Source organism: Folsomia candida, unplaced genomic scaffold (genome assembly GCF_002217175.1).
Source record: "Folsomia candida strain VU population unplaced genomic scaffold, ASM221717v1 Fcan01_Sc003, whole genome shotgun sequence".
NCBI classification, from domain to species: Eukaryota; Metazoa; Arthropoda; class Collembola; order Entomobryomorpha; family Isotomidae; genus Folsomia; species Folsomia candida.
The window spans coordinates 5,850,029-5,875,965 of NW_019091195.1; the positions used below are offsets into that span (position 1 = coordinate 5,850,029).

Consider the following 25,937-nt stretch of genomic DNA (forward strand, 5'->3'; position numbering starts at 1 on the left):
ATCAATTTTTTTATACTGATACATCAAACTTTATATGCATTGATACGCAACAAAATGTGACATAATGGTGACAGATCACACTTTACTAAAGATAAGGATCCAGATCAAGCATATAATTTATCATTATAATTTTAATTATTTAAGACCAGCAGAGTAATATTTTAGATGTAGTTAAAAAATATTTCGCAACCGCACACAATCAACATGACAGCTTTACAAACAGCAACATCTTTTTGCATCATTATTAACTTATTGTTGTGCATTGTTCACTCTACTAACGCAAACGAATTACTTCAAAACGAGGAATTTCGTTTGTCATCTTCAATATGGCCGGAAAATTACAAATTGGAACTTTTGGTTATTTTAGACCCTTTGCCAGGTTACGAAAGGTTTACTGCTCCGGCTAAGAGCTGGACTACTGTGAACTCCAGTGAGCCTGTGTCAGTTATCACAATGCATGCCATCAATTTGACAATAAATGAAAATGCTGTCAAGGTAGAATTGTACTTGATACCAATATTTACATATGTACATATATTCTTTATGTTCGGACAATATTCCTGATAAAATTTTAGCAAACTTATTATTCTATATTTTACAGGTAAAACATTTAATTTCTGGGAATGACATTCCGGTGACAAGCGTTTCTTATCGAGAAGAATTTCATTTCGTGGACATTGCACTGGGAGAGCCAACCGTGCCATTACAACTTTACGAAATTTATATTGAATTTATTACACCAATTTCCGGAGACTCGTTAAATGGGATGTATCAAGACTTTTATGAGGATAACATTACAGGCCAGACGAGGTAATAAATTGCTAAGTATTTTCATAGACCGATACTGCCATCGTAAATGCTTTATATAAAGTACGAGTCATTTTTCAAATCTCTAGATACATTGCTACAACTTTGTTTGCACCTTTTCACGCCAGGCGAGCTTTCCCCTGTTTTGATGGTAAGTTACATAACACGCATAGTTTATTGATCTGGTTTACTATTATTGTTTATTCATTTATTTATTATGTACATCCATGTCAAAAGCTAAAAATTTTGATTTCAGAACCATCTTTCCGAGCAACGTACGACATCACACTTGGCCATCACACAGATTATCACGCCATGTCCAACATGGAAATTGTTGAGAGCCGCTTAATGTAAATTAGTATGCTTACTTAGAGATGTTAAGTTCCAAATTGAAATTCATTGTATGTTGGAATTTAGTGATAATATGACGGTTGACTGGCAGTGGGATATATTTGCTCAAACGCCATCCATCTCTTCGTACATTATTGCAATGATAGTTTCTGACCTTGCGTATGAAGAGGGTCCCGTCGATGGTTTCAGAAATGTGACCGTCCGAGTGAGCAATAAATATAAATCTGCATAGTACCGATAAGTGATTTAATCTAAATATGTACAAACATATGTACTTTTATGCCTACTGAGAATATCAACCAACGCATAAATAGCTTGTTAACGGACGTATTTATCTAGGTTTACGCCAAACCAGAGTCCATACAATCCGGGAGTGGGACTTACAGTGCAAAACTAATTGGTGATGTGATGACTTACTTTGAATCACTGTTTGAGATACAATACCCGATTTCTAAACTCTTCTCTGTTGCCCTGCCTCAATTCTTTTTCAACGCGATGGAAAATTGGGGGCTCATAACATACAAGTAATGAGTGGTAATTTAATTGATGACGATATAAGTAAATGAACAAGATTACTGATTAGTATACGTAAGTTTAATTTGCATAGGGAGCCAGTCCTGTTATATTTGCCAAATGAGACAACAGAAGCAGAACGCTACAGAATCAACTATGTTCTTTCGCATGAAAAAGGTCACCAATGGTTTGGGAATCTCGTGTAAAGCTAAATTTCTGAGAATTTCTCCATTTTCTTTTGTATCAAAATATCCCTTATTGACTATGACAAATATATTTATGCACATGTAGAGCTGTAGACTGGTGGGCGTACGTCTGGCTGAAGGAGGGTTTCGCCACATATTACAGTCATTGGGGAATGAACCACACGCATCCCGAACTTGCGCCTTGGGCTAACTTTATTTCCAAAGTTATGTATGTCGCAATGAATTTTGATTCATCGAATGGTACAAGAATTCATAGTTTCACGCTACTCAAGACAATTTTAGCAAAATAAGAAAGTATGCGTATTATGTATATTGCAGCCACACATCCCTTGGAGAACTTCCCCCCAACGTCGGATGCCGTGGCTGGGATATACACACGCATCCCGTATGAAAAAGGTGCGTCAATCCTCAGGATGGCGAATTCTATGTTCACCGAATCTGTCTTTTTGGCTGGGATACGAGCATACGTTCGAAACTTGTGAGTAGATATCGTATATTTACACGATTGTTATTCGTCATCTGACTCTATTGTTTTTTTATTAATTTAATAGCGCATATAAAAGTGCCGTGCAAGATGATGTTTATGAACAGTTGCAAGAAAGTCTGAATAATTCTCCGCTAATCTCTTCGCTACTCCCAACCACGGTTAAAGTTATTATGGACTCCTGGACGAGGAAAGCGGGGTTCCCAGTGTTAACTGTGTCCGCTCCCAGTTCAAGCGTCTTGCAAATTACTCAAGTATTTAAGATAATAATGCATCCTAGAGTACTATTTGTTAAAAATCCCAAACTTCAATTTATTCATTTAGCCATCACATTTTTGTAGAGAAAGTACATTGATGGGGACGAGAGTAACCCGGATGCCACGTGGTGGGTGCCTGTATACTTGTCCCCTCGACCCAATCTAACGCTACCAGACCAATTTCCTGACGCTTGGATTGCACAAGATACCACAAGTGTTTCCGTAAATATTGACACGGACCAAGTTGTTCTTGTCAATCCTTGGGGCGTTGGTAAATAATTTACGAAATAACCGATAATAATTTTATGCATACGTATTAATTACATTATAACGCCGTTTAGGGTACTACCGTGTGTTGTACGAAACTCGGTCATTAGAACAAATTGTTCAACAACTCAACGTAAATCATGAACTGATTCCTCCAACATCTAGAAGTAAATTACTGAATGATTATGCCAATTTTGTCTTGACAGGTAAAGTCTTAGCTATCTAATTAATAATTTAATTAAATATTTATGTACATATACGTAATACAGATAATCAACAGTTATGTATGTTACAAGTGTTTTACATAAATAGGTTATGCCGAAGCTGAAATACTCATTAGAATGTCGTCATATCTGGAGCAAGAGTTGGACTTCTTGGTTTGGGATGGCCTATACTCAACTCTGGAAACAATTTCAAATCTTCTCGAAAACACGCCAGTTGTACAAGGAAAGTTTAAAGTAAGCAAATGATATGGTTTGGCTAATACATACGCCAACTTAATGTGCACATTTGGATGAATATGCATGTATGTACATACCACTAACCATATTTAATTCGTTTTTTTATTTACCTCCACAAAGGAATACTTTGGTCACAAAGCGTACAAAGCTTTGACATTTCTTGAAGAAAAATACACAATTGATGAATTAGAAGTTGGAGCAAATTCAATGTTGAGGTCATTGTTGCTGAAATTCGCGTGCGAGTTTGGAGAACAAGAATGCATCTACAGATCTAAGCAATTGTTTAACGACTGGGATGCCACAAAAAAGTTATTCCCAAACAAAATTTTTAGCCGCCCGAACCAGCGATTTTGCATGTTCGTCTGTCTTTATCTCGTGACATACAAATACGATGGGTATTAAACGCTTTATTCGATCGACTTGAAATTAGGCACAACTTGGTGGATGCAAAATTAAGAAATTCTTTATATCTGAAATTTTTCATGTTGGATCGATGCAATTTTTTAAAGTACATACATATTTGTCAGGAAACAGCTGAACATTGTACATATATTTAGCGTTAGCATTTATGAACAGGGGCCTGAAAAATGGTAGCCTCTTTGGTTTTAGAAATCAAATAAGAGCAGAAAAAAATACTGGCTCGGGCGTGTAGATTTTTACAATCGTATTAATGGTGAAAAAATCCTTAACTAATTGTACGATGACAGGATCCCATTATCAACACAAGAAGCAGTGTTCTGTACAGCAATCAGCCAGGACAATGATGGTAAAGTTTGGCAACAAATCTACAACATTTTGACGAGCCCGGAACATAAGCGCCGTTTCAGTCCCACAAACTCACGACTTATCAAATCCTTAGGATGCTCAATTAAGAAGGATCGCTTGGAAATGTATGACATGGATTTATTATTCCATAGTCAGTTCAGTTAGCATCACGTCAAATTTATAATTTGCAGGCTCGTCAATGAAATTAAACAGCGTACCTTCATGGTACAAGACGAAGTGGAAGTACTCTTAAAAATGGCGAAAACAGATGTGGGGACTCGGGTTTTATTGGAGGAGTTGGGCAGTCATACCGAACTTGTAACCATGTAAGAAATGAATATATAATCACCTTATGGGTTATCAATTTTCTAATTTTTAAATGTATATAAATTGCATAGATTCCAAAACAAACAAGATTGGTGGACTTTTATGGATGTGATATCGTCACACTTGGCAAGTGATGACGACGCTGCAATGGTATTCATAAGTTTCAAAAACATGAAATATATACAAATCTTTACAGTTTTCTAATTTTTGTTAACTTTGGGGTTTTAGCTGAAAAAAATTGCTGAAACCTTACCTTCTGAAATGAGAATCAAGGTTGAGGATGTCATTTATGGAATCGACAAGAATAAATCTGGCAGTATAGTCAACTCGTTGGTGCAAGCTTTCCAAAATGCCGAAATGTAACATGTTCATCAATCACGTGAATGAAATTTTAGATAAATTCAATGTAATGACATTAGCTTAAAATGAATGTTCATTAAAATTAGTATACATTTGCAATCTACACGACCTACGTATAAATAGTGTTGTTTATTCAATGTACATAATTATTAGTTAGTATCCAAATAGTATTAATTTACGTGAAGTCTTTTAATTCCTGGCATATCAATGTTGCTATAAAGGGCATAATTTATCCATTTATTTGGCTTAACATGGGAATACTCGAGTGGAAATGTCGTTCTCTTCAGATTAAATTCTTTAAATACCTCCAACAAATTTCTTTCTTCACGTTTTAGAAATCCCAATAAGAGTTTTGTGGAGGAGACATTTCCACTGCACACGTAGCGGACAGCTTCGAGGAGGAGGTTCAGTGAAATGTAGAAGAACGGTGGGTCGAAAACGATGACTCTCCAATATTCTTGGTCTGGAGCCAAGTCAGTTAATTGTGGGTACCTCAAGTCAAAGTACCTAAATTTGGGGAGATAGTTGAAACGTGTGTCAATGTCCAGCAAGTTGACTTCCTCCCCATCTCTCGTCCACGACACATCAGCCAAGGTCGGGGTGCAAAGACAGCACCGTGCTTCCGGTTCAAAGGTGAATCTCAAGGCGGACAGAATAGACTCGATAGTTTTGTCAGTCCAAAAATATTGTTCCAAATCTCGCCTTTCCAAAAATCCCCTGCTAAACATTCTTCTTCCTTCCTGGGGTTGTTCCGAATTTGTCGGCGACATTTTTCTACTTTTCCGTTCAGTTGATTTACCCATTTTCTTGGAATGTAGGATATTACGATTTGTCTCAATTTACCTCTTTATTACTTCTATACGCAACGCAGCGTATGTGTGTTGTAGACGATAGCACAAGTTGAACTGTTACAACCACCATTGAGCATGACAGGACAGCGTATATTATTGCGAATATGAGCGAACGTCACTGAGCGAAATTCTGCGAATTCCTTCCCTATCCCGTTCACGAGCAAACGTTTTTGCACAAACGAAGCTTAATGGACATGAATATGCAGGCATGTTGTATGTAAGTTGTTGCTGACGTTGTTGTACATGTTCAAACATGTATGCATGCATGCAACTATTTAAAGACATAAATGAACGATTGGCGATTTTTTAAAAATTTCATCACATTTATTATACCGTTAAATAGAATAATTATTATAATTTTTGATAAAAATCTAATACTCTTTGATACCCATGTTAACCATTTAAGCAATGCATATATTGAATAGCACCATTTGGTTCGAGGGCGAGAATAATACGGTTCTAAATATGTCTTATAGTTGTATGTTCTAATATTAATGTCCTATTTATAAAGTTATACACAATTATAATTCTTAAAGCTTTTCGTCCATTCTGTAATTTTAAAGTATATAGTCAACATGATCTCGAATGTTGACAATGCCGATTCAGAGCTCTCGTAAGTGATGATTATGCATGTATTTTGTCACAAGTATAAGGGGCTTCAGAGGTGGCGTCATTTGGTCATACATCACTGAAATACACACAGCAAATTCGATTTAATAACAATAAACAGAATTCATAACTTTTCTCATGAGTTTCGATGGATGACCTACGATGATTCTAGTGATCCATCAGTTAGCAAACGGTTAAGCAAATCTTTTGGTTTCTTGGAACCTTCCCCTTCCATGGGTTTTGTCGATGAGAATGCAGTTGTTGGTGTCGGATTTACACTCTTCTGATCTTCATAGTTAAATGATTTGCTTTGTCCCTGCTGCATGTCCACTTTGTTCTTGCGAATCTTAATAGAACCAGTTGCCCTTTGATATGCAAGTGAATCGAATTCTTCATCCTCTGAGGGAACATTATGATCATCTTCCGCACTGGAAGTCCGCAGACTACCAATAAGTCGTCGTTGGTTAGCTGGGGAGTTGTTCAGCCGTTGTGAACTACCGCTGGATGGCTCGATGAAACATTTATTTGCCGGACCTCCACCACGTTCCTCTGGTTCACTGACGGCAATCAGAACGTCCGGAAGCGTCCTGGGGTTGACCGCTGTGGAACTGCTAGATCCTCCCCTTCTTGGGAATCCGAATCCAATCTCGCCCACTTCTCGAGGTGTGTCCACGTCGCTACAATGCGAAAGGGAACTTGTGGAAGAAACTCCAGAAGAGCTACGAATGCTACTCATGCTTTCCGAACTGAAAAGGCAAGCAAACAAGGACCAAACAAAAAATATTAGGATAACCGCAGCACTAAAGGGATCTTATACAAGCAAATTAATTATTATTAGGTACATACATAAATCTATAGGAGTGATGTGTAATAATTTTAATAATAACGATAACAAAAACGTGAAGAAAATAAAATTTGTTAGCAGAAACAGAGTATTATTTCCCAATTACCTAAAGAACTTTCGGTTAAACTCAGCTGCCAATTTGCTCTGTTCAGACTGCAATTGGGTTTGGGGACCGTGGTTCCAGGAAAGTCGTTTTTGTATTGCAGAGTCCTTCTCTCTGGTATTCTCCTTCTGTTTAATCAGAATATATATTTCCAGATCAATAATATGTCAAACGTCAAATTTTTTGATGCACATTAAAAGTTATTAAACCTTTATATCTTCAATGACACCAGCCGTGTAATATCGTTTATTGTCCATTCTTTCATTTCTAGCTAGTCTTCGTGCCATGTTGCAGTTTTCGCCCACGTCGCCCCCAAGGTGTACACCAGTGTCAGGGTTGCTATGAAGTATTTTTACCGAATTTTCATTCGCAATAGCGGCAGCAGCAGTGGCAGAAACCATTTTACGTTGTGCAAGAGTGGGGCTCCTGGGACCACGTCTGTTGAAACAGTCTTCTGGTGGTACTGAAGGTGAAACGTCATTGCTTGGAGGAATCGGGTCTAGATTCATGATGAAAAACGCTTTTTGTCAGTCCAGGTTAGTTACCAAAAATGCCCTAAAATAACTATTTAACCTTTAATCTCAACCACGGCAGTGGGTGTGACGGGTGACTTTTCCGGACTTATACATCCAACTTGTTTAACTTTTGTCAAAGGTGGATTCAGGGACGATAGGAGTGCTTGTGAACGTCGAAGTCCCCGAGGTGAAGGAGGAGGATACGAGATTCCACGGTGAGTAGGACTTAGTGAACATTTGGGCACCGTAAGAGACTGAGGTTGTGGAGGTGAAGCGTTCAAATTAGGTAAGGACTGGCCAAGGATATTTGGAACCGGAATTTGAACTGAGAGAGAGTTGGGACTTGGGGATTTCGATATGAACAATCTCCTGCTGGAAATGAATAGTATACATTCGTGAACATACATTTGTGTTGCTTTTACTCTCGAATTTCACTTTACAGTGCATTATGTCCTAGCGACAGTGTGCGTATACATATGTACATATGTGCAAATTAAAACCACGGTGCATGTCATACCGATCATGTCGCGGTGAAACGGGCCTGAGCTGAGGTCCTGTTTCTACACTAAGCGACCTAGCGGAGCTTAAATTCCCTGTGGCCCCTGTAGAACTGGGATCATTTCCATTTGTTCCCTCCTCCGAACTGAGACTAGAACTGGAAAAGTTTTTAACCAATGTTATTTACTTTACATAAAATTCCTGTGCAATTGATTTGTTCTAAATTCCGTTATTTTAAGGTGATTTTGTTGGATTACCGCTAATGATAGCTTAATAGTCAAGTTATCAAGTTTAAAATAACAAACTATTTATGCATGCAAGTAGTGAAATATGAAATACCCTCTGAGTTCTTGTTCAAAACTCCTTGCCCGACTTGAAATAAGGGAAGTTTCGTTCATTTCGATAGACCCAGAATGTGAATGCAGTAAGCTTGACATCTGGCTGGCACGACTACTCATGTTTTGTGGTGGCAAATATATCAATCCAGCACTGCTATTTTCTTCGTCCTCCAGCTCTATTCCAGCGTCCGTATCTGGCAACTCTCCGATTAAGTGAGCTCCGGTGAGAGGAAATTCAAGGTTTTCCTGAAAAGAGAAAGCAAGAATTGATTTCAATTTATTTACAAAAATGAAATGGGAAAAATGGGAAGGCAAATCCTTCAGCAGAAAATTAGACGTACGTCTGTTTTTGCCTTGGCTTCCAAATACAGTTTGGTTGCCTTCTTGATATGCTCCAGCCATTGTTTGACTAGTTTATTATCACGACCATGAAGCGCCAGTGCGGCAATAGCTGTACCATATTCATTTAGATAAACGAGGCCGAATGAACATGGGTCCTTATTGTACTCTCTTGCAACTAATTTGTCCACCATGTAGGGCTGTCGAATGATTTTTAGCTTATCCCCCTGTCTCGTCGTTTGCTTGCATATGAGAAGCATATCGGTGAAGAGGAAACAACGCACGTCAATCTGTAACACAAGTACAAATGTGTACATGTACATATATTTATGTACACTTGCGTGTAGTAGGGTAGGAGAAAGTCATTTTTTGCTTGTGAATCCATTAAATTTGTTGAAAGTGAAAGAACTAACCTTAGAACTGAAAGAATCTCGTAATCTCATATCGCTCTCAAAAATCAACCATCTCTTCACAGATCCACAACTTGGCATTGGCTCGAATAAGTTTAGTCTAGAGTGCGACTTGATGACTAGCTCAAGCTCTTCGTCTTTTGTATCCTGAAATCACAAAATGCTAGATTGAGAACAGCACCAACAACACGGCAACGCCAAACTCTCTCCTATGTTCTTACTACAACGTCATAGAACTCCATTTTGTCCATGATACCTTGCAACCTTTCAGATTCCTAAGAAAATATGGAAAACTTGCATTACTATTTTCCATTTCTTAACCTGTTGATTAACTGACGATTGATTTTAGTACGCGTGGAAAGAGTACAACAGACAAAGTAAGAAATGGGCAACAACTTCACAAAACTCACTTGTTGGTTTCTTAATGCTGCATTCACGCTCATAACAAATCTCTCCACGTGGTCAATCTGTTTATATAAAAGGGGTGCATGAACAGATTAGTCCCGTTGGTGGAATGTAGTAGCAAAACTGACGGCATACCATTTCCTCGAGGCAAAGCCGCTCTCCTGGGTCATCAGTGTACTTTAAAATAGAATAAACTATCAGTGTACTTTAAAATAAAATAAACTATGGAACAAATTTTCCAACTCCATCAAACATTCCTTGCCATAATGCAAACACGCCTTCGTCCAACCTTTCTTTTATAGCATGGCACAAATACATATTGCAAAATAAGATCCAATGATTGTTGGTCGTGATGAAGTCCAAAATTGAATCTATCCTTTATCCTATTAAGGTCCCAATAACAGCCCAAATATGAATGAAGCCATTTAAACCCATTGTCATGAATCCTAAATGTTTCCGGAGCCCTTGCAATGATACCCATGAAGGCATACTGGATAAGGTTTAACAAATAAGGAACACGATCAAACTTGTTTTATTTGCTTGCCATTGGCTTAGAATCGTCCGTTTCTCTCTCTCTCTCTTTCTCTCTCACCCCTTGTACGCTCGCTCTCATACACCCAGCTCTCACTCGCTCGCACTCTCTCACAATTTCTCTCCAATTATTAGATAATTGTCAAAAATTTCAAAACCCCCCTTTTTAATTGTTTATCTCACTTATTGTGACGACAACTTTACGATGGAAGAAAAGGACGGCGGAGGAGGTGTCATTGGTAGAGCCAATGGCAAAGAAGACTTGACAATTCTGACGACGGAAGAATTGGAGGATAGACTTGGGCAAGAATCAAATGACCGGAATTTCCGACTGGTAATGGAAATCGCCGAGATTTTGGATCAACGAGAGAATCCACAGCCAGGCCCCAGCGTGCCCAAGATTCCTCGACTTGACTCTCCATCAGCTGCACCGGCGCAGCCATTGGCTTTGGTAGATGGAGGTGGAGGTAAATTGTTTATTTAATTAATTGATGACGACAATGCAAAAAATTAGTGTTTTGTTAATTGTTTTTATCCTTTCTCTGCAGTGTGGCCACCAGCAATCCAATCCATCATCGACGCAGAAGGTTACACTCCATACTTCAAGTGGTATGAGCGCCCATCTCCCGTCGTGACGCCACCAGTCCGAGAAAGTGGATGTCCATGCCACGGTTGGCCGTCACCAGCCCCAACAAGTCGCGGCGGAATAATTCTGACAGCAATCAAATTAGCCATTGGCTGGACGGATGAAGCCGATGGCTGTGGAAGTCAACTGAAGACTTCCGAGAAGTATCAGAACTGGAAAAATGTGAACAATAATGACGCTTGGAAGGGATTTGGCAAGCGAAAGGATTGTCTCAACATCTGCTGGATTGATGGACGAATCACAACGGGATACTTCTCAGCAGGAAGACTTCGAATCAGGACGGATGATCGCCATAACCCCTTCCAACTCTGCTCCTGGATAGATTGCTGGGAAGTGAAACAACGGAATTGTGCTGAACATCAAACCAATATGTGGTCGACATCAGCCATTGGCTTCTATTCTCCAGATAATATCCTTGCAGTTGTATACCCTAGATCTCATACAATGAATCCAGGATCGAACATTTCTACTACCTGGGTGAACCCCGATAATATTTTCACAAGAATCCTAGAGGAAAAAAATATTACCATCCAGGAATTCGAAACGTTGGAACATTTTGACGAGAGGATCAACGGACATTACAATAATGTACTCCGTCACACATTGAAGGTAATATTTTTGTCATTAGTTCATAAATTTGCTATAGTTTAAATTAATTTTAGTCAATGGCTCTTTTAATTTACAGCTTGGAATCAACTTTCTGTCATTTGTCCACAACGTGACCCGAGAAGATGATGAAGAATACGTTACAGTTCCAACAGATTGGCAACAAGTTGATAACGCAAACCTCCCTCAACTTCACCGATTTTTGACTGCCAATGGCATGTACATGGAGTTTGGAGAAGAAATGGATAAAGTCAAACAGCCGCCATTTTCAAAGCCAACTTCAACCAACGTACCACTTCCCCATGTTTACCTCAAGCCAATGGCTCCTTCTATCCTGTATGCAGGGATAAATAAATCATTGGCTGAAGCACAGAAGAACTTGGACGAAGGAAAAAACACGGCATCGATGACACACTTTCCTCGTCACCGTTCCCGCGTGTTTAAAGATCGAGTGGGAATTAACCCAGAAGAATTTTCTTCGTGTCGTAACGCCATCATCATCTGGCGTCCAACACCCACTCCAGCCCAAATCAAGGCCCTCAGGAACATCACCTCCAATGAAGACCCAGTGTGGAAGGATCTCGTTCTTCAGACGGAGAAGAAAGAATCAATCCTCCACAAAGTGCTATTTTGTCTTGAGATTTTTGGAGCTACTACAGCCGATGGCTTCCCTGTTAAGACGTTCAACCAGGCCTGCGTCATCGTGGACAAGTATGAGAAGGAAGATGGGGATTTCTTTAAAAAGTGTGCAAGGTACATTACCAAAAGAAGAGTAAAGATTGTGGTGAGGGTGCCATTGGCAGAGGATGAAGAACACGACGAAGGAAAAAAGTGGCCCGAGAAGCTGGACTGGACTGCTATCCACGAAATTGAAAACCAGGACGAGATTCATTATTAATCATGTAAGTAAACATATAGACAAGGAGTCATAAATGTATTAAAAATAATAATAAATATTCTGATAATTTTTTTGTTTCATTTACAGCTGGACAAATGCAATAAGAAACCATATTTTACTTTACTAATTACTATTAGAATTTTTAATTACTTGTTATGCCCAATGTATTATAATTTACATTTAGATTGAGTATAGAATGAGTAGTTACTTTTAAAATAGCTCCCAGCAGAAGGCTATATTTTGTCATCCTTTGGAGTGGGCGAACCAATATATCTGTCAGTCGTTCTCGGTTGCACTCAGGACGAGCTTCACACCACTGCATATATTCAAGGAGGAGAAAGTTAGACTGGGCATTATTCATGGTCAGCGGAAGTGATCAGCTTAGTTTGATACACTTACAGCAAGATACACTTTGAATAATGGATTCCTTTGGTCATTTGCGCGACAATATTCTTGACTAAAAATAATAAAAGTCAATATATGTATATATGAATCGAACATTTGTTCCACTTTCACCCCATTCACCCAATAAATAAATCATTACGGTTATTACGAGTTATTGTTGTAGTTAACTTTTTTCGTACCTTATAGGTTGCTCCAAACAATACTGAATGTAGGGTTTGCATATCACGGCAAACTGTGCATAAAGAGATCAGTAACACGTTAACTTAATGAAGTGAAAGCAGCACTTCCATTTGGGTGACGTATGTGTGTACATCTACATACGTCACCCATATCCATGCATATGTTTGTGTGTAGTTAGTTAGAAATGAACAGTGGAGAAAAAGTCATACCTGATGAAATCCACTATGAAGCTCCGAGGAATTCAAAGGTTTTCTAGTATCACGCGCTATTTGTACCATAGGCCATAGGCATTCTAGCCAAAGGGTTTTGTTAGCTTTGTAAATTTCTGGAATGTTAGCAAAAATCTTATCTCGATCAATCTCGTTTAGGATATTTGCGGACTGAAAAGAGAAACAAGTTGATGCCATTTAGTTGCAAATTGGTTAAAGTGATTGAGACATAAATATACAAGTGCATTACACATATGAAAAATGTTACCTGGAGGTTGTAAAGACAGGCCAGAAAGAGCTGAAAAGATTTATGGCAATAAATTAATCAAACAGGCAGCACCTACGACGCTCAGCAGATTTGTTTCCAAGTGTTTAAACACTAGGACGAGGAGCAACATGTTTTATTGCATGCACTAACTACACCTCGCTCGCCCTTCTGCTGCATAATTCTTACGGACAACCACTTACATCAGTTAGGAGTTCGAGAGTTTTCAGATACAACACTTCCGATTCAACGAGTTCCCAAATAGCAGACTGCTGTTGTTTTGCTCGGTATGTGAGATCTCCCCAGCGCTCTACAATTGGTCTCCAATCCGCCTCCAAAGAGTTTATGGATTCTAATTCGTCCTTATCACAGAGGATTGCGTTAGGCCTTGGAATACCATATTTCTCGTAGTTATCCAGATGATCAGATAGCGCCTCAATCTTGGAACTCTCCTGTTGTTTTACGACAAAAAACATGAAATTAGACCGGGGCAACATGACCATTTTACAGACAAAAGGATCGAGACAAAAAGAGAAAGCAATTGACATGGGTGAATAAAAAAGGAAAATCTCGTGCCTTGACAGAGGTGGTAAAGAGACTGCTCCACCGATGTTGCTTTGTCGCATTTTTTACTTTGAGACTCCCCTCGTGAGAGATAACTCCCGATGGATGTCGAGATTGACGTTGATAGTATTTTGGGGATGACAAAGACAGCAGTGATCTCTTCTTGGCTGCGGAAACAGGTGCGGATCCAGGACCAGCAGTCGGGGTGTTTGCGGAGCTCGCGTTGGTTTGAGAAGCGTCTTGAGAATTTGAATTTGGACCAGCCGGAGACAGGTTGGAGTTGGTCGAGCCACCAAAGGTCGTGTCTTCCGCGGAGGCACTGAAAAATCGGTTTTTTCCCCGCTGCAAACAACACGCACACAAAAATGCACACATTCGTAAACATTCTTCATCGCACACAAAATTCTGATGCATGAATTATTCATACGTGTAAAACAACCGTGAAGTAGTAAATTTAAAAGTGGCGTGCATTACCTTGGATTGTTGTAAAGGTGACTTTTGGGAAGAGCTTTCCGCTGGTGGTGGGACCAGTAGAACTCCGGCCTGGTCATTTGGATGTCCAGGCTCTGATTTACAGTCCATATCCTGCTTACTCATCCCCAAACCAGAGTCCAAGTGATGGATCTGGGTCAGGCTTCGTGATCGACCCTGTGCAAAAATTTAATCTTTCGCATTAAAAAACTAATTTCTATGTTATGACCTTAAATTGTTATTCCATTTTATTAGTTCTATTTTACAACTAGTGCTGCTGCTGCTAAAAGTACATATGCAAAATATCTCTGGGTGAAAGTAAAAAAAATCATTTGCACTTAACTATTTATGTAAGATTACATTATTACCAATTTTATATATATCTACAATATATTGATCTGCACCATAATGAGATGGGGTCATCGTGAAATAAGTGTGCATTGCATTTCTTATACAGCAGTAACACAGCTGGGATCTGGACTCCAGATTCCGGAGAAAGTGTCATGTCTGTCTAAAGAAAATAGTTCACGGGTCTGTGAACCACTTCTTCTGTGCTAAAACCTTACAAATTAGTTTGGACCACACTCCCAAATGCAATCTGTCTGGATCAGCTGGAGTCTCTAGTCACGCTCAACTTTCTCCAGATAACAATTTACTGGAAATGTGACAAATGGGGCGCACAAGTCATTCCCCTGTAATAACCCCATTACTAAATACTGACTACGTCCCCTGAAGGCGAAACCTAATTCATATGTATTAAGTAGTATAGTGAGTCACTTATGTATATTCATCGTTACTCGCTTCACATAAAGAATATCGTATGCACTTGTTTGTACGAAAGAGATGCAACGCTAGGGTAAGAAGGAGAGAAAGCATGGTCAAATATGGTTACCTTGATCGTCTCCTTGCTACATACATAAATAGGTGCATTACTACAATTTTCCCTGATTCTTCGCATGTATCTACGTACGACCCGACAAGAAGAAAATGGGACAGAAAGTGAAACAAATCGGTCTAAGGCGACGTCAAAAGGCGTTCGGCTGTGATTCCAGATGAAGGATTGCTGGTCTAGGTCATTAAGGAGCAAATTGCAACGAGCACACACACACACGACGCTTTGCTGAGATCAGTCAAATATGTATCCACCCACTTACATTCTGCGTTTGTACACATGCACATCAACGTATACTCAATGAGGACGTGAATCTCATAGTGAATAAAAATGAGGAATCACAAGTAATTTCTCCAGAGACTAGAAATCTCATTTTCACAAAGAATGCACAGAAAGCATCTTTTATTTTATTTCAGACTGTCACCACTTCCTAAAATTCTGACAAAGCATCTCATGTTGCTCAAAAAGAAACGAAAGTTTTTACTGGCCATATAAAATAAACTCAATGAAATGCAGCCCAATCATTCCTTATCAATAATCTTGAAATTCTGCTAGACGAAGGAATTCAAAGACAGCCAAGATCTGGATGTCAAAAATATAGACTGACCATTAATGAAATAGTACTTCGCTCCTTTACCGAATCAAGCGAAAGGTATGAAACTAGTGGCGCGTGGGACATAATTATTAAATTGTAAAGTAGTAAATCATAAATTCACTTTGAGGTATCTGTCCAAATATTTACAATCTGACCGAGTTTGTCAAATATTCCACCCCCACTTTCTATGAATTGAAGGCGTGTGAATAAACCATGTCACGCTGATCACATAAATTAAGATCACCATAAAGCAGGGAACTATCCAACGTCATGCAAACATTGATATCCGTCAGTTGGCTACTCGCTCGTGGGTGAACGTAGCATTGACTCATTCGAAGGCCGAATGCAAATGATTGGGCCTGTGAAGGAGGGGGTGCAAGAAGGTGCGAGTGAAAGTGAAGCAGGAAGTGATGGTGGAAAGCAAAGCTCACTCAACTCATGGAAAAACACTAATCAACACGATCAACATCAAGGGCATGGTGGGACTGGGAAGATAAAGTCACACATTACCATTTAACCACAGCAGATTTGCCTTTTGGAGCCAACAATTGTTTGTTTGACAAGTCCAGCATGCTTCGTAATTAATTTATGGAAATGTGTACAAATGGATTCCAATCATTCATGGAATCACGACGCAGATTATGCATCCCAGGCATACACATGTGCCATCATTAAATTGACATTTCTCGCACTAACGAGACACTCTTGGAAAGATCAAGACTCTTCAGTACAGTGCTCTTAAACTCGTCTCACAGTGCTTGAATTAAATCCTGCCATACATTCGAAGTAGACGTGAAGTAGACATGACTGGTGAGATCAGAACGACATTTCACATGAGAGATGAACATTAATGAATTATGTACTTACAATTGGACCCGTTATCAATGGGAACACATCCAGCAAACCGTACGCTGTCTTCATTTTGGTTGTGCTTTTCTGATGCAAACGATTCCTGTTATCAATTAATTAGTGGGACGACGAATACAAAAGAGGACCCGGGAGGCAGTTGGCAAGAAACTGACAATTTCGTCTTGATTTTCAATCTTCTGCTCAATGCATTATTGGCGTAATGTCGCCCAATCAATTTACAATCTCTACACTATTAGTTCCGTTGGGCAGCAGCAGCACAGCGAACGAAACGGAAAGCATGATTGATTGCAATTTCTCGTCACCAACCACGAATTTCTTGTAGATTCCGGATCCATACATAGTTCGACTGACAAGAGAGGATTTTATTTTCCCAGTCGAGGGACAGACGTAAAACCTTTTTTCTTCGATTCACCATTTATGATGCACATCACAAAAACGCTTTATCAAATCTCTCGTATAGATTGTGAGTCTAGGGAATTCTATTCTTAACCACGACGTCCGGCTCATGGTATTTCATGACAACCTGTTCCATGAAAATGTCTGTGTAGATTTTCGGTATTTCAATATGCATTCTTACAATGTGCTTCGTGGAACTTTTACTGAACGTGTGCGTGGGGTCGGACTTTTTCGTCAGATGTGTGACTTTCTTTTACCACTTTTACTGAGGTGCATTTTTTAAAGAATAAAAACAACTTAACCTTTACCAATGTTAGAAAGCCACACCTGTCACTGAAGAAAATGGATGAAACACAAAGCTAGTTGTACATTGGACAGACATGTATTTCGTGTGTATACATACAAGACACGTATGTAAAATAAACTGTGTGTGATTGACGAAGCAAATAAAGTTATGTACGAGCATGATGTCCAATTTCTTAAAAAATGCCTCATATCCAATTACTGCAATCATCTAATATGTTGCTCAAATAAAATATTTACTTGGAATGTACGTACTACATTGAAGTGAGCACACTTTTTACATGCATACGTACCTATTTACGTATGTGTGCATTTAGTCCAATGCGAAGCCACAAAGTGTAAGTTCATTTAATTGTGGTAAAAAATACCCAGAGTGGAATATGTAGACAAAAGTACTTTGGATAATGAGTGTAACTGATAGTAATTAGTAGATGAAATATTCATTTTACGAAATACTGAGCAAATTCAAACTTCTTAGAGAATGAAACACTATTTATTGTCTTATAAATGGATCTTCCTAGGTTTGGATCACAACCCCAACTGGATCAGGTCCGTAGTTTTTTTTGCAAGTGATAGAACAGGCCAATAGGAATTACGTAGTAATTCTTGCATTATCTATTTATGTATTGGCAACAAAATTACAATTGTGTTATTCATATTGAGCTATATGGGGAAACTCAAATAGAAAAATGCTACTGGTACAAGATATTGTATTGCCACCGTCAATGCTTAGTAAATACAACTGTTGAGCTCAACACTTCTGTAATTGCTTATTGGATTGGATGTGAGATAGATACTACAAGAAGGGCAATAGCAATAACAACCGTTCAGAGTTATATTCAGTGTTATTGGCAAAGAAATGGACTGACATTGACATGAATTCACTTCTTTTTAAACACACTATTTTCATAGTTTTGTCATTTCGTGGTATCGATTTCCCCTGTACATATATTATGTCTATCAAGAAGAATCGTGCATTCATGGTATGTTATCGTGACTTTGGCAAATGTAACGACACAATACTTTGCGTTTAAAGTAATCAATTGATTGTAAAAAATAAAAACAAAAACAATTCAAACAACCAATCGATCGCTTTTGAACGTCTCGTTCTTATTGGAATAAGAAATGCAACAAAGTTATCGCATAGACGCTGAGTAATGTCTATCGAAAACCGTCTCACGAATTTCATGGAAAAAAACGAAAGACTAAATTAGTGAAATTAGAATGTCTTACATTTGCATACAATAAAGTCTACGTGAAATATACAGATAATGCGCAATGACCCAGGTATTCAGCTCCTTAAAATGCATATTATCCACGTCCAATCACTCAGCACAGTTTTACAAAACCTGATTTCGTTAAGCGAACAATACCCCAGAATAGTGCATATGTGCATACATACATATGTATCTACCAAACGTTAGATTGTTGGTTTATATATAAGAAGAGCCATGACATTAGTTATGGGAATCAAAGCAGTGAACAATAATCACTTTGCGTATGGGTGTGTGAAACTCGAGTGAGAATCTCACAATCCCAAGAGATTGATTCAGATATTTTTGTGATGTGTCACAAAAGTAAGTTACAGTTGTTTCTCAGTTACTAAAGTTGGTAAATTGCTCCTCTTTCAATGTAATAACGATCCCACAAACACAACGTAAAACCAATCAGACGATGCTGCACAACGTTGCCTCAACACTTGACACTGGACACATTACATCAAATGCGATGCTATTTATGAAGGACGGAAGACTCGCGAGGGAGGTGAAAGGTCTCTGCAGGTTCCATGTTGCTCAACTAAAACTATCAATTTGTACCCTTGTCGTTCTCTTTTTCACATTTCATCACTAAAATGTACTTTTACGGCCAATACGCCAGAATGACGCCACTACAACTGCTGCCTCTTGAACGACTGAAAGTCTACAAGGACGAGACGATTCACTCCCCCAATGATTTCAGCAAATTCTCAGCAAATCCAGAACAAATTGAGGTTGGAAATGGTTGGAGTTACTTGACTATTGGGTTGCCAAAACACTGTCACCCTTCTCTTGTCTGAGAATAACAATTTCTGAGAGGAGGAAAGAATAGAGTGCAGGGAGACAAGAAAGGTTGGGTAGGTGGTTGGTTTCGTGGAGGACAAACGAACAACGTCCACCATTCAAATCCTCACTTCTCACGCTTCTCGTCACAAATACCAATCCTGCTACCATAGAGTTCCGGAAATATATTACCAACACATCACAGGCAGGCGAGTTTGAAGGGGCAGCCGCCTTGCGTAATGTGCCAAAAAGAACAGAAGCTCCCTTACTATTTTGCTTGAAAGTTTGGTGTGAGACAAGTAATGCAATCTCTACATTTTCAATCCCGAAAGACTTGGGAGGAGAGAAAGCATCGTGTCAGAAGCTCTACAACAACCACCGTTCAACGTACCACCACCAGCAATGCTTTCTCTCTGACCAAGAAGAAGCAGTATGTCACCACCACCGCCGCCACCGTGGTCGAACGTTCTTTCTCTCTTTTCGCAACCCAACAGTGCACTGGGTTCCAGGGCGTCTCGACACGGGCTCAAATACACAGTCGAGCAATAGTGAAATGCGAGGTAAACCAACCGACCCACACTCTGCCGGTCTCGTCTCACTCAACACGACTTTCAAAGTCGTACCTAATAAAGTATCTCTCTGCGAGACTAGGGACGTCACTTTGCTGGATGCTCACTTTCATTACTTAGCATCGGAAGCAGCCAACGAGTCAAGTTTCACCAGCCTTGAGTGAGAGAAAGTGAGGAAAGAATGGCAAAGAATTGACGATCTATAGATTTGAGACTCGTCTCCTACCTTTCTCCGATACGTTCGAGAGGAGGGATACATGTACAACGACGGTGGTGAATCTTCGAAATTGGGATAAGAATCGATCTTCATAATAGCAAAAGCAAAAACATCATCATCATCATCACAACAGCCCCAAACAAATAATAGCTCAGATATGTGAGATACTCTGGAGTGGAGCAAACAAAACTTCCCATCTACGCTGGACGAGATAAACGATAGCAAAAAGCCTCACTGGGATTGGTTGCAGCAATTGGAACGTCTGGAATATACTGTTGGTAATGTGAGCCCATTATAGTCATTAGGATAGTCTTCTTCCCTGCGTTATACATATGACGGAAGAGAGAGGTCCGATCCTAAACCGGCCAAATTTCTTGTGCTTATCTCACCCAAAGCTCCATGAACATGCACCGAGCGTGTATTTACTGTACGGGGAAAGCAACCAGAGTAACCTTCAGACACAGAGAAGCAACACAGAATATGGACTTCTAAATATATAAGTATAATTAGATGCTCCACGAGGTCTTATTGCTATTGCTCAGAAATCCTTATTTTCATAATTTTCGTATTAGAAATGTAAGTAATATGACCAAAACCGGGAATGGGTCCTTCTGCACATTGGTGAATAAGGTTGTTCCGAAAGAAATACTTTACCCGTTTGAACGAATCTGCTAAACAGAGAGTGCGGTAAGTTACTTGACCATAAATGAAAAACTTTTATCAACCATTGTTCATAATCTTGTTTCTTTGAGGAATGAATCAAGGTTTAATAATGCCAGACCGTTTTTGTTGCTTGTTTTTCATAACGGACCGGACACTTCCGGTCAACCAACCGAGTAACCAAAGACGCTTAGTACATATTTATAATTTATTTGTTGATGATCCCGACTAATTTGAAACTGAATACGGCGAAAGTAAAGAAAGGAGGTTCAACAAACAATGGACAACTCGCAGTGCTTAATTATATATTTACTAACTTTGGTCATGGTCGTTCTAGAAATTCGGCGAGTTTCCCCGTGCAAGCCATAATTTTTAGGATTAGTCCGTAAAAATTAAAGACTTACACGCAACAACCAATAAATCCTCTTAAAGTTGTACAAGTCAAAGCCAAGGTCTTCACTGAAAATTATCGTTGATTTTATAGTATTCGTTCTCATATTTCTGCAGCAGCAGTTCTTAAAAGTTACGATTATATGAGCCTTCACATTTCCAAGGTGGATTGGAGCATCACTTGGAGAAATGAACGCAACGTGGGGAGAAAATGCCGTAAAACTGGAAGATTTATTTTACGGTCCTCGCACCAAGAACACAGATGCCCGTCTTTTTGTATCCCACAGCCGAAAATAGTGGAAGCCATATAATCAATGTTTTCAACCTGGGCTTTACATTGGCCTGTGTTATTGTGAATGTGGTGCGAATATCTTTGTCGATGATGGCGAAGTCATCTATTTTGCATAAATTCATTGCATCGGTTTCGCTATTTTTCGGTCATATAAACGGCAATTTATCCATGTAATTCTGATCTTACGAGCTCAAGTTCATTATAGATTTGCATATTATTTTCCCAGGAAAGATATAATCCTAAAATCCTAAAATCTATTTATTTTAGCAATGCGTCACACTACCCTGTCAAGCATAAAATCGGATAACCTTTCGCATTTCTCGTTTGCGCAATTGTTATTAATTCACAAAATATCTCTTATTTAGTTGAGAGGTATGTACAACAATACGCATTGAGTTTTGAGAAACCAGTCGATCGAACATAAGCTCACCACATTCCGTAGCAACATACATATATTTATACCCATAAGCGTGTATGTATATGTATTTGTGGTAAAAAATAATTGCTTACGTAGTGCACAAGATGTCTGGTCATATCAAAAATCTTTCAATCGGATGAAATCAGTTTAAAAAGTTCAACAAATATTTTGTTGTTATCAGCAGAATTATACTATATACGCACGCAGAATCTCCATCGTCGTATTTATAATAAGTTTTGTGTATGTATGTACATAAAAGCACTAGAAGACTCAGCAAGTAGGATAAAACTTGTTAGAGTGAATTTTTAAATTCTTTGATCGCGAGTTATTTATAGTGTACTTTTGCAGCATAATACACAGCCAACTAGCAATTTTGATATGGGTTCAAAAATTTATGTGTTGAGAGAGCGACTTACCTCGGATCTTTTATCCCGATAGCAGGCCTTCCTTCGCCTTAAATTTGATGATCGCTTACTTCCCGACAATCCTGGTCCTGGATTCGCATTGCTTCGTACGAAGGATCTGAAAATCCAAGAAGACGGAGGTAATTCTAATGCGCCATACATCTTATTCTTATAGAATATTCAAAGCATGAAGGTAAATCACAAATCTCAATGATCTTTGCGAAAGACATGATAAAAATATCCTTTTATTCATGTATTGAGCCATTTGTATTCAAAAAGTGCGGATATCTCCAGAAATTGCTCCTAAATCATTCCTCCAGTCAAACACACAAATCGATGGTTCAAACTCTAACTAAATTATAAATCTCTGGGTTCCACTAGGATAAAAATTCTTTTACTCAATTTTTGGAAATATAGAATTGGACTATACATAAAAGTAGAACGCCAGGATTTTTAAACAAAATGAGTATGCATCAAATTCTACTCTAAAAATTTTTGGTATTTTCCGCATTCTGCACCCAAGAAAGGGAAGCTTGTAATCCTGCTATAATGTTGCATAATAATTTATCACTTTGCACTTGCAGAGTGTCCTAACCACCATTAGTGAATGATAGAAAATTCCCCAAAACAGGCCTTGACCTACTGTGGATTATGCGTCTACAAGAGGATATCTATGAAATCCATATCTCATTCATTCATTTCATCCACATTCTATATTGATGATAAATTAAGTATTGTGGTGGTTGATGTGCACTAAAATACTAAACTTGTCCTAATAATAATAATACCCAAATCTCCAAAATCCGTAAAGTAGCGATGAGATAGTTCATGCTAGGAAAGGGTCTATCATGAACTCTCTCACGAACCATTGTCTCGGCTGGAAGAATTCTAGGGAAAGACGTACAGAATTACGTACGAAATATGTACGGAAATATTTATGAAGTTGCTGACGCGCGTGTAAAAACCCATATTTGTTGCAACAAAGATACAATAAAGATGTGTTATTTGACAATATATTTATTATATGGCTTTGTTTTTGTGTGTGTACGTACACTGGGTATTAATGGTACATACATACACATATAATATAATATGTATCTGGCTGTTTACAAATAAGAAGTTTGTACTGGCAGAAAACCTGGACGCTATAAAGACCGAACTATCAAACATTTGATTACGTGGCTTAATTGAGAAATTCTGTAAATAAGTTGTTGTTGTTTCCTCTTAGTTAGATCAGAATCGGAGAAAGCATGGTCGTACATACAGACACTAAATACTATCACTAATTGATCTCCCAAGCTGTGTTCGTTATGGTCAAAGGGTTGATTGAGAATTATTTTAGTAGACCTAAATAAAGCTCTAAATAGCCAAACCCTCTCGCCTTTGGGATGAGATTACCTCTCTCGTAATACTAAACTGCGCTCTCGGTAGTGTTGGTAAGTGGAGGAAATTAAATTAGAGGTGTGCAATTGTGTTCCGAAGGTGGGACAATTCTCCCCCAGGTCGTTCGAGTTTATGTTAAACTCTTATTCGGAGAAGAAGGAGAACGACGGTCATGTTTCTACGCCGAACAGGCCGCTGGCGATAAATGAAAAGTGTTCCCCTTTGTATTTATAGACGATGCCTTGTATTGTACGTACGTTCACAACTTGAATTAATACAAGGAGAGCTATGGATGTGGTGTCCCAATATTCGCATTTCTACGTTCATATGCTAATCTATCACCACAGATTTTATGACGCGACGTAGATTTTATGTTCGATTGAGGATTGAGCAAAAACCAGTGTCGTATATGCTCAATTTTATTTTGAGTACTTATTCACAAGTAAAAGTTGAGGATTAAAGAATAAATTTTAGCCAGGACAATAAACGAGTCTCACTACAAAAAACGACAGCCCCACTCAATCAAAAATGTATGGAGAGGACTTTCGATCACTTGGAATTTTCAAAGGAACAGTGAGATGCTAAAAAGACGCCCAACAAGAGATGACAAATGTGCATCAAAAGTCGTTGGAACGCTTTGTCGAGTGCGCTGTCACATGCAATTTTTCTCCTCCTAATAATTCAAACAGCAAGTATCGGCTTTACTCCTAAACGTATTACGGGAATAGGCAAACAACAAGAATTCCTGGAGAAATTTTGTGCTATCCATGCGCAAGACTTAAGTTTTCCTTCGGGGAACTGTCGTGGTTTCTTGGTTCTGAGTAAATTTGTAGTTTCAATAGTGTGTTTTTATCACAAATTGAGCCTTGTCGTCATTTTATTTTAATGTGATAAGATTTTCTCAGTCTGATTTAAAATGTGCATGACACGATTGAAGTATCAGACCTTCTTACTTTTGCATATGGCATTTAAAATGTAATTTGTTGTAAACAAAATTTCTCCTTACCCGGCATTAAATAGCTCATCGTCTTCATCATCAAAGTCTGATGTTGCTGTGTTAATCTTCCCCCGTCGTCTGATGTTTTTATCATCTGGGTATAAAAGCACAGAAAGAGAAATTAGCAAATATTTGTGTAGTCACGTCAAATTGGAAAATTAGTGCAGATTATTTTGTCATTATAAAATAGAAACCAAGTTAAAGTTTAAGATAATGGCATGAAGTCACCCACAAACAGATAAATCTGAGCATGCATAATGTAGTAATTATGTAGAAATTGTTGGATGCTCACTGGTTGTTAAGTCAGCAGGTACATAATTTTCTTGAATTACAACATGCAAGACAGCACACGGGACAGAATTTAATCCAACCCAACTAACAATGTATGTATATAGATAGTCCGTTTATTAGTGGTTCTAATTCTAATGTGCGCTTTAATCGGAAACCAAACTGTTGTGACGATTAATTTGCTATCAACTACCCAGGCTTTATCTTATGAATTCACATGCATTTCTAAAATAAAATAGGGTTACAGTACACAAGTCGTTGTTGGTAAAGTCTTGTAGACAAAAATCCGTTGCAAGCTATGTTTTATGTGTTTTATTTAAGCATGTATGAGAGTTGCAAGTTCCCAACCATTCCCAGGCGAGGAAGTCTTTAACACAGTTCCCACAAGAAAAAAAAGCTTGTTGGAAATGATATTGAACCCAAAGATCAATTATGACAGGTCGGAAATTCGAGTCATTTCGTTCACACACTCCTTATACATATTTTTGTAGTTGGTGTTATTACTTTGTATTTTCTTACTAAGCAGATATGATAATTCTGATGGATGAATTCGCATAAAAAGTAATGGTAATTTGGGAATATCAGGTGACTATGTTTTCCTGAAGAAAGTTTCAATAAGAAAGCTGATACTAGGCACGCCACATCACCGGATATTGTTATTTAGTAACAATATTACGACGTATATGAAAAATGTTATAAATTGAAAACTGGCGAATTAAATAATAAATACTAAACGGAA

At 38.5% G+C, this 25,937-nt stretch overlaps 2 protein-coding genes across 9 annotated transcripts in view; one reads left to right on the top strand and one right to left on the bottom strand.

The window, feature by feature from the left end:
- The first annotated feature begins 109 nt into the window (after window positions 1–109).
- LOC110846438 (aminopeptidase Q) lies at window positions 110–4,906 on the top strand. Its single transcript, XM_022093202.2, has 18 exons — window positions 110–495; window positions 602–810; window positions 897–958; window positions 1,064–1,157; window positions 1,225–1,363; window positions 1,498–1,682; window positions 1,766–1,873; window positions 1,963–2,117; window positions 2,196–2,355; window positions 2,429–2,615; window positions 2,703–2,889; window positions 2,960–3,091; window positions 3,198–3,343; window positions 3,467–3,654; window positions 4,054–4,236; window positions 4,303–4,437; window positions 4,510–4,588; window positions 4,667–4,906. Exons 1-18 carry the CDS (start codon window positions 205–207, stop codon window positions 4,799–4,801), a joined length of 2,775 nt encoding a protein of 924 aa, XP_021948894.2. The 5' UTR covers window positions 110–204; the 3' UTR covers window positions 4,802–4,906.
- A 1,043-nt stretch (window positions 4,907–5,949) lies between these two features.
- The window catches only part of LOC110847306 (pleckstrin homology domain-containing family G member 5), a 62,569-nt gene continuing 42,581 nt past the window's right edge, over window positions 5,950–25,937 (bottom strand). For 3 of the 8 annotated variants that reach the window (XM_022094231.2, XM_035849322.1, XM_035849317.1), the window contains 22 exons: window positions 24,920–25,004; window positions 22,543–22,648; window positions 14,489–14,662; window positions 14,027–14,356; window positions 13,654–13,902; window positions 13,454–13,483; window positions 13,186–13,356; window positions 12,976–13,028; window positions 12,791–12,848; window positions 12,600–12,707; window positions 9,846–9,887; window positions 9,716–9,772; window positions 9,527–9,580; window positions 9,309–9,452; window positions 8,898–9,185; window positions 8,558–8,802; window positions 8,238–8,375; window positions 7,779–8,092; window positions 7,415–7,704; window positions 7,209–7,333; window positions 6,420–7,004; window positions 5,950–6,337 (listed from right to left, as the gene is read on the bottom strand). In XM_022094231.2, the coding sequence (XP_021949923.1) occupies window positions 6,328–6,337; window positions 6,420–7,004; window positions 7,209–7,333; window positions 7,415–7,704; window positions 7,779–8,092; window positions 8,238–8,375; window positions 8,558–8,802; window positions 8,898–9,185; window positions 9,309–9,452; window positions 9,527–9,580; window positions 9,716–9,772; window positions 9,846–9,887; window positions 12,600–12,707; window positions 12,791–12,848; window positions 12,976–13,028; window positions 13,186–13,356; window positions 13,454–13,483; window positions 13,654–13,902; window positions 14,027–14,356; window positions 14,489–14,662; window positions 22,543–22,648; window positions 24,920–25,004 (3,656 nt within the window). In that variant the 3' untranslated portion in view covers window positions 5,950–6,327. Of the gene's footprint in view, window positions 6,338–6,415; window positions 7,005–7,208; window positions 7,334–7,414; window positions 7,705–7,778; window positions 8,093–8,237; window positions 8,376–8,557; window positions 8,803–8,897; window positions 9,186–9,308; window positions 9,453–9,526; window positions 9,581–9,715; window positions 9,773–9,845; window positions 9,888–12,599; window positions 12,708–12,790; window positions 12,849–12,975; window positions 13,029–13,185; window positions 13,357–13,453; window positions 13,484–13,653; window positions 13,903–14,026; window positions 14,357–14,488; window positions 14,663–16,839; window positions 17,223–22,542; window positions 22,649–24,919; window positions 25,005–25,937 lie in introns of those variants that run through there. The other 5 variants (XM_035849319.1, XM_035849320.1, XM_035849318.1 and 2 more) reach the window with 5 other exon arrangements.